This window comes from Coregonus lavaretus (assembly GCF_964263955.1).
Source record: "Coregonus lavaretus genome assembly, chromosome: 17".
NCBI lineage: Eukaryota > Metazoa > Chordata > Actinopteri > Salmoniformes > Salmonidae > Coregonus > Coregonus lavaretus.
Window position 1 is genome coordinate 9955295 of NC_140004.1, and position 9064 is coordinate 9964358.

The 9064-nt window shown below is 41.3% G+C and overlaps 1 protein-coding gene across 1 annotated transcript; it reads right to left on the reverse strand.

Annotated features, from left to right (window-relative positions):
* Positions 1 to 1182: 1182 nt before the first annotated feature.
* Positions 1183 to 6936, reverse strand: LOC311144719 (solute carrier family 2, facilitated glucose transporter member 11-like; the record flags this gene model as incomplete). Its single annotated transcript, XM_084180814.1, has 12 exons — positions 1183 to 1380; positions 1568 to 1695; positions 1832 to 1907; positions 2623 to 2724; positions 3342 to 3452; positions 3873 to 4060; positions 4647 to 4795; positions 4909 to 5038; positions 5200 to 5324; positions 5500 to 5660; positions 6186 to 6284; positions 6868 to 6936. 12 exons carry the CDS (start codon positions 6934 to 6936, stop codon positions 1183 to 1185), a joined length of 1536 nt encoding a protein of 511 aa, XP_084036940.1.
* Positions 6937 to 9064: the final 2128 nt, after the last annotated feature.

The following is a 9064-nucleotide window of genomic DNA, read 5'->3' on the forward strand; positions in this document are numbered from 1 at the left end:
TTGGCGTGGCCCTGGACAACACCCTGTCGTTCTCTGCAAACATCAAAGCAGTGACTCGCTCCTGCAGATTCATGCTCTACAACAGCCGTAGAGTACGACCCTACCTCACACAGGAAGCGTCGCAGGTCCTAATCCAGGCACTTATCATCTCCCGTCTGGACTACTGCAACTCGCTGTTGGCTGGCTCTCCGCTTGTGCCATAAACCCCTGCAACTTATCCAGAACACTGCAGCCCACCTGGTGTTCAACCTTCCCAAGTTCTCCCATGTCACCCTGCTCCTCCACTCACTCCACTGGCTTCCAGTCGAAGCTCGCATCCACTACAAGACCATGGTACTCGCCTACGGAGCAGCAAAAGGAACAGTCCCTCCCTACCTTCAGGCTATGCTCAAACCATACACCCCAACCCTAGCACTCCGTTCTGCCACCTTTGGTCTCTTGGCCCTCCCACCCCCAGCTCCTGCTCAGCCCAGTCTAAGCTCTTCTCTGTCCTGGCACCCCAATGGTGGAACTAGCTTCCCTCTGAAGCTAGGACAGCAGAGTTCTAGCTTAGGCCCTTTATCTACTTCCCCAGAGTCAGATTATCTTGGGGATACCATTTTTATGTGTCTGCGTGCTGTGTTAAGGAAGTTGCTAACTAGCGTTAGCATAATGTCTGGAAGTCTATGGTGTCTGCTAGCATGCTCAAACCCTACACCCTACCCCGAGCACTCCGTTCTGCCACCAATTACCATAATGCCTACACTTCACAATCCCTGACAAAGAACACACATTCTGGAACTTTGTATCTATATGACAGTGAGATATTCATAACACTGCCAGTTGTTGAATAAGAGTGGCGCAGTGGTCTAAGGCACTGCATCGCAGTGCTAGCTGTGCCACTAGAGATCCTGGTTCGAATCCAGGCTCTGTCGTAGCCGGCCGCGACCAGGAGACCCATGGGGCGGCGCACAATTGGCCCAGCGTCGTCCAGGGTAGGGGAGGGAATGGCTGGCAGGGATGTAGCTCAGTTGGTAGAGCATGGCGTTTGCAACGCCAGGGTTGTGGGTTCGTTTCCCACGGGGGGCCAGTATGAAAAAATAAATACATAATGTAAGTCGCTCTGGATAAGAGCGTCAGCTAAATGACTAAAAAATTTAATGTAAAAAAAAAAGTCCTTGCAGCAAACACTGGAGCTGTGTTTCACAGAGGGGTTGACAACAATGTTGTCCTTGGGCCGTCATCTGCTTTTGAAGCCTTCCTCTTGTCTCCAGACTGGAACTCCGTATGGATCTCCAGGAAGGTTTTGTTCTTGGTCTCAGGGACTACCAGGAATATGTATACAGCAACCAAGACCGAAATCACCAAGAACACCAGGAAACAGTACTGCTGCAGCTTAGTCTGTGGAGGTAAAAGAGCAGACCAAACCAATCTAGAACCATCTCTCCAAACAGCCATCTCTCCTATTTCCATATCAATCGACAGTACGGATATCAAACTACTCTAGTATTGTATAACCTACTGTAACACTAACCATACTCCTTATTTTAAAGGTTAAGTGTCACGGTTGCAAACACTTGGAACCTACCACAATAAATGGAAACACCATGCCAATGAAGAAGAAGCTGAGCCAGTTCACGGACCCTCCGATCATGTATGCAGCAGGCCGTGTGGTTTGTGTGAATAACTCTGTGGTCAAGATGTTTGTCACACCACCTCCAAAGGACAAAGTGAAGGTATAGTGTTCATTTTAAAGTAATTTATAATCAGATAATGAATAATATTGATGCCAGATCACACAAAGTCTGGCAAAACCGGCATAAATGAGCGATAAGTAAGTTCTGTCGGTTACCTGGTCCCAAACCAAAGCTGAGTATGAAAGCAAAGACGCATCCCATGCTAAGATAAGGCATCCATAGGCCTGCTCCCTGCGTTCAATGAAAGAAGACAACAATTAGATCATAGAAAACTAGTGTTCTCAAAGCGGCCAGCCAAGCAACATGAAAGGTCCAATGCAGCCGTTTTTATCTCAATATAAAATAATTTCTGGGTAACAATTAAGTACCTTAATGTGATTGTTTTCAATTAAAATTGTCAAAAATAAACTTCTTAGCAAGGAGCAATTTCTCAAGCAAGAATTTTGATAGGACTGTCTGGGAGTGTGTTTGGGAAAATACACTAACTGTAAGTCGCTCTGAATAAGAGCATCTGCTAAATGAATACAATTAAAAAATGTAAAATCTCGTGTTAAGATAATGTTATTGGCAGAGAGGTTTGGAACTCTCTATCTTATTGGTCTATTAACTAATCACCAGGCAGGCCAAAACTCCATCCCACTAAAACAGTCTGAAATTTCAGGCGGTCTTTTCAAACAGCTCTTACACCAAAAGGGCATTATCATAATGTAAAAAATGTCACAACCTCGTAGTGTGGAAATATATATAAAACACAGGAGAAAATCCCGTTTGTGACTGCACTGGGGCTTGTTACCCAGCAATTATTTGATATTGAGATACAAATAGCTGCATTGGACCTTTTTAAGGGTTGGTTTAATCAACCATAACTTATTTAAGTGCAACACAGGTCTCTTATTCTGATTTAATAAGAGACCGAAATGGAATTGTTAGATCAAAGATGCTTTACTTGGAAGGTGAGGGTCAGAGTGAAGCAAATGCACCAGAAAGCCATTAGGGTGTACCCTCCGATGATGAGCACTTTTCGTCCCAGAGATTCGATCAGCATGCCCTGAAAGACACAGCATCTCATATGACATACCAGCAGAAATATAAGAATGTGGAGAAATATAAGATCTTCTGAGTTAAAAAACTTAGATGTAGGATATTAATTTGATTAACCTGTTGCAAGAGAACTTTCCTTTAAATGCAGGACATTTTAAACTTGTAGTGTATTTGAGGTTTAAAAAGGCTTCTGAAGTTTGTAATTTGGACTTTAAAATTTCAGACTTGATTTCCCTTACGAAAAATGTATCAACTCCTACAAAAATGTCCATTAATTATAATCCACATAATAATTCACATTTCCTGTTGCTGCAGGATTAAGATCCGACATCTGTAGTCAACACATCTTCTAATCATACTTAATATCACAACACTGGTATCTTCATTAAATATGTTAATCCACCAGATGAATAGTAACATAAATCATAGCATAGCATTCAATGAGAACAGAACTGTCATACCAGCATAGCATGATGAAATTTGCGATCAGTCATGTTGTAAAGAGGATTCTAAAAACTAATAAATCCATGCAAAGAATCATGGGGTTGTATGACATTTCCGCTCTACGATGGACTTTATGCATGCTTCTAAATATATGTACTATGACCAATAGTTGACACTCACACAGGTAAGGGCAGTGAGGCATTCACAGGCTCCTGTGCCCACAGTTACGTAGGGTATGTTAACCTCTGGAATTCCGGCCTCCTCAAACACATAATCTGCATAAAAATAAATCTGCAAGAGAGAGAGAGTGATAGAAAACAAGTGAAACACAGGTCCTTCACACTATACCCTATAGTGTATACCAGGGATGGGCAACTTTGAAGGGGGTGGGGGCCACAAAAAAATCAGAACTCGTCATGCAGTCAGAGCCAGCCCTAGGCTTTTGGGGCCCCAAGTTACATTTTGTTGGCCCACCCAGCAAAATATATCATACTATATACGGTACATGTATACCCTATAGTCTATATACCCTATAACAATATGAATGTCCTGCAGGTTATATGAACTTAACATGAGAGTTCTGTGAATGGAATATTGTACATTTAAACCAACTTCTTCTGATCTCAACTGACTTGAGTTCATACTGATAAACGTTGCAGCCCTGAGGGGACATAGGGTCATGTGTGGCAATTTGGTCTGTTGCTGACATACAGCGTTGATGCCGTTGAGCTGCTGGGCAGCGTTGAGCAGGATGATGGTGAGGACTTGCCAGCGGAGGCTGCGGTCCATGAACAGCTGCCAGGGCTTCTTGGGTTTAATGCCCATGGCGCTGATCCTCTCCCTCTCCATGTCCTCCCGCTCGCGATCAAAGTTATCCGTGCCGTGGAGTTGCTTCATCGCTGTCCACAGGAAACACAAGACACAGCTCACATGGTCTCTCTCCTCTCCACGCTTCATTTGTTATCCCTCACACTCATAACAAACAGGAATCCACTCATTCACCCAGCCAGCCTAACAAAACAAAACCAGACAGACACAGTGGGATACACAGAGATATTTCTTTGATGATCAAGGATTGTGTGACTAATGAGAGACATTGCCTGGCAGTGTAACCTGCTGTTACAGTATGCACTGCAGTCATGTGCTTGCCCCAGTATGTCACTCAAGGGGAAAGATTTGTACAATTTATGTTTCCCACCCTGATCTCAGATAAAGGCTGAATCATCACCCCCTCCAAGCGTTCCATCACGTGCATCGTGTCAAATCAATGTTCAGGTACAGGGTGACACAGCTCAGCTCTCTTTTTTTAGATGAATGATTGTAGGTTACAATTTAGGTTTGCACACTTAGATCCTACTTTTTTGCTAAAAAAACGTTTCTGTCTCAATAGTTTTCAGCACGATGACTGTTGTTTTAAGACAAGGAGTCAGTCCTTATGTATGTGAGAGAGCTCATGGTAGATCTTTTCACGTGATTGGAACATACCGTTTCTACATCCAACGTCATCCCCTCTGTCGATCAGCAGGTAGCGAGGGCTTTCTGGGAACCAGGGCAGTATGAGGAGCTGCAGGACCGCTGGGATACAGGTGGTGCAGAGCAGGAAGGGCCAGTGCTCTTCTTTACCCAGGAGCTCACTGCAGGATCATAGACACTCATTATAGGAACACACACAAGAAATGATGCGCAGTCTTCATTTCAAAGTAATCTGCAAATTAGTAGGCAATAGTCCAGGATGATCTAAACTTACTTAAGCCCAATCACCTGTCCAGTAAGGATGCCCCCGGTGATGAAAACCGAAGTCCCCATTGCCATGGCACCACGAAGTGCCCTTGGGGCGATTTCCCCCAGATACTGTGGCTGAACGCATATGCCGATGCCTGCCAATCAGCATATTATTAGAACAAAGTGTGGCATATTGACTTACAGACAAGACAGAACCTTCAAAACATCAATATTTTTCAACTCATCCAGCTTAGAAATAAAGACTGCAAACTGCTGATGTCAACACTTCACTTGACTAACGCACTGACATATTTACCCGCATTTACTCCTGTGAAAAATCGTCCAACGATGAGCAGTTCAAATAATCCAGTGGGGTAGCTCAGGCCCATCAACAGAGCAGCCAGTAAGGCAAATGCGTTGTTCATCATTAGTGTCCCTTTTCTTTGACACAGAATATTTGCCGTTAATGAAACATGTATTGAAAGTGCCTTGTTTGGAGAAAAGAATGCATGCAGTCAAATGGCTATTGCCAAAATAGTAATAGCCTATGTGTAGAATTGGAGACAAATATCCAAATGAGGATACAAGCCACTATTAACAAAACACTTCTTTATACCTCCCAAATCTAATGGCCATTGTTCCACCTATAGTTGCTCCAACAAATCCTCCTATTGTGAAAATGGACACGATGCTGGACCACAGTAGAGTGAGGTATTTCTCTGAGATGTCCTCATCATAGCGCTCCAGCCAGGTTTGGTTGATGAAATTCTGCACAGACTGGGGAAAAAAACATGAGGACAGAATACAAAATGATTATCCAATGTCAGTATCATCTTCTCATTAATTCATTAACACCTAAACATTTTCTCTAAGTATTTCATCTAAGTATATTACACTTAAAGGGGCAATCTGCTGTTGAAACAATTACAAAATGTAATTCCTGCCACTGTTTCAATAAAAGCTGAGGGAGGGGGCTGGATACATGTAACCAAGCTCAAATTCATAGACAGTGCTATGGATGCAAGGACTGACCATCCATCATATAAAAATGATAGTTTAAACCATGTTTTTTGGCTATACAGTGGTTGTTTACATTTACATTGTTTACAAACATTGGAATAAAACAAGCTTATATTTTGGGTTCTGATGGGGTACAGCAGTTGAACTAAGCTCATAAGGCATTTATAAGTTACATTCTTAATGAATCAGTAGGTACATATCATTAATTTATAAGTCCCAAAATGGATGTAGCAACTCCAGATTCCCCCTTTACATAGACAAATATTGACAATAATGTCTTACCTTGGTGGGGGCATTGATGATGGAAATATTATAACCATATTGAAAGGTCCCGCCAATGCAAGCTGCACAAATTGCCAGTAGAAGGGATTTGTTCGGACGCTGAAACCAATAATACACAATTGGTGGTTTAGCATCCCATAATATGTACAGATTCTGTGCTATACTTTTCAACATTCAGTATTGAACAGAAAAATGATACCTCCAACAGGTGTAGCCCAATCATGATCATATTTAACTATTAGATAGCTTTCAGAAGTCCAAATGAGGCACAAATACATATCAAACATATTTTAGCTAAGGTTATTAATTACAATAGCCAAGTGTAGACAATTAAGTAGGCTATAGGTTTCTTTAAATAACTTTATAAGAATTGTAGGCCCTATTTTCAGGAGAAGGACACCAAAAACAGTGGGCTTAGTTAGTTTAAAACAAGATATGTTTCGAAAATGTATGCACTCACTAACTGTAAGGTGCTCTGGATAAGAGCGTCTGCTAAATGACTAAAATGTAAATGTATTTATTATTTATTATTGGTTAACATAACTTATAATTCACACTAATAATAATAATAATAACAACAACACTAATATAATAATAATAATAGTAATGCATGTGTTACTACTGTTGTTGTTATTATTACTAATATAGCAATAACACTTCTTCTTAATATCATTATACATACCTTAATTTTCTCTTTTGTTCCTGTGCTACCTTCAAGCAAAAGTTGATATTCCGTATCTCCTTTAGTCATTTTGAGTCCTGTTTTTTGTTTTATCTATGTACAACTTCAGATTGTATACAGGTTTTGCTGTCTAGAAAAAGGCATTTATCTTACTACAAGTGCAAAAGTTGCTCTCTCCTAGGCTAATGTAGCCTACTCATCCTCAAGCGGAGTGCCTTTCGAGGATGTGTTTGGGTTGCGCAGTAAATATAGTGAGGATAATACAATTGATCAGTTGTTCCTTGGATGACCCAGTGTCCCCTCGTCTGAGCATAACATTGCATTACAGACTTTTCTATTTTTTACGAGTGGGAAACTCTGCACTCTTTAGACACAGTAACCATTGAATAATGCACCGAAACCCATCTCTCTCACACACCGGTTACAGTTCATCAATTTTGTGCAGATATCTTCATCAAACATTAGGCTATTTTTCCCTTTATCATTAATAAAAGGCCTACCTCTTTCTTTAATTCTGCATTGCTATCCATTTTGAATTTCGTTCATTGAGCCCAAAAAATTTAAAAAGCACTATTTATGCAAGTAAAGCAACTGCAACCTACTTATGGATTAAACCTAGGCTACTTATGGTCTGGTCGCACCCAAAAACACACGTGTTGTAGGTGTGATGATTCTATTGTAGCCTAGGCTGTATTATTACCACTAGTTTGAGGGTGTTTAATGAACTCTTGACAGCATTCCTTTATGCTACTCTGCTACCAGTAGGCCTATGCAGTAAATTGACCTTAATCTGATGTGAAACAAGTTAAGAAATTGCACTATCCACTGAGGTTGACTAATAATGATTTTGATCTATAATTAATTTTTTTTATCCAACATTTGGCAAGGTGCAATTTAAAAGGTATAGCCCAGGTCTATTTGAAAACCATGCACAAAAACTAAGAAAAGGTATATTGGATTTGACCTATTTTCTGGTCATCAGTGTGGCAATTTTCCTTTTTGATTATAAAGACCTCATTGTTTGTGAAGTCAAGTGACCAACAAAGCTCATAAGCCCCTTCTTGGTCAGCAGGATGGTCATTCCACTGTTGCCGGATAGGCTGCATGCCTTTACTATAATTTCAATGATTTCCATTTCTACATTAATTTTCACAATGGGGAAAAAACGTAACCTCTTTCTTCAGTTTACTGACTATAGCCTATAGAGCAGGGTTCTTCAATTCCGGTCCTGGAGGGCCGAAACACTTCTGTTTTTTATTTCTACCTGGTAGTTAATTGCACTCACCTGGTGTCCCAGGTCTGAATTAGCCCCTGATTAGAAGGAGAGGATGAAAAACAGAGGTGTTTCGGCCCTCCAGGACCGGAATTGAAGAACCCTGCTATAGAGCCTAGCTAGCCCTAGAAACTACAGACCTTTCACTAGACCTACAGTATATAGTAGCCTAACCTTGCAAGTTTACACAAACATATTGGACTTGGAATGTCAAAATGTCTAAATTCTTACCCAATTTGTAGACAAAAGAGACCCTTGTATTTACTTATATGATGTATTGTCTACTAAATTAATACTACTGTAAACCGTGCAACTGACATGGGAATCTTTGTTATTTTGAGCTGTACTTCTACATTTTAGTCTCAGGGCGGCGCTGTCAAGCCTTCTAAGGGCTTCGACTAGATGGGATACTGTGTCAGAATGGCACATAATATATTTTTCGTAGCCGGTTAGAATTTACGCAACAGGTTAGGATAATTAGGTTAAGGTTAGGAAAATGTTTAGAGTTAGCTAAAATGCTAAACTGCACACAAAAAACAACAACTTTAGATGTAAATTTGACATAACCTCATCTAAAACACAAATGGTTCTATCTATGCGCAAATCATTGACCCTGTGCCAGTGTTGCCAACTTAGCGACTTTGTCTGGTGTTATTGGAGACTCTGACGTGAAAGCACGTTTCGTTCTTACTCTTCTCAACGAGCAGCGGGTGCTGACGTCCCACCCCTGTCCCGAAACACTCACAGCCCAGTCCTCCCGTAGCAGTCCCTCCCATCTGCAGTCAGAGCAGGAGATGTTTACCACTCCTTGTCCAGACTGAAAATGAATCGCGCATGCGGGAAGCCGCAGCTGGCTGATCCCGCCCTGGCTTACATTCAGGGCGGGATGTAAATGTAGGGTGTTTTTTACTCCCTTTTTGTCTC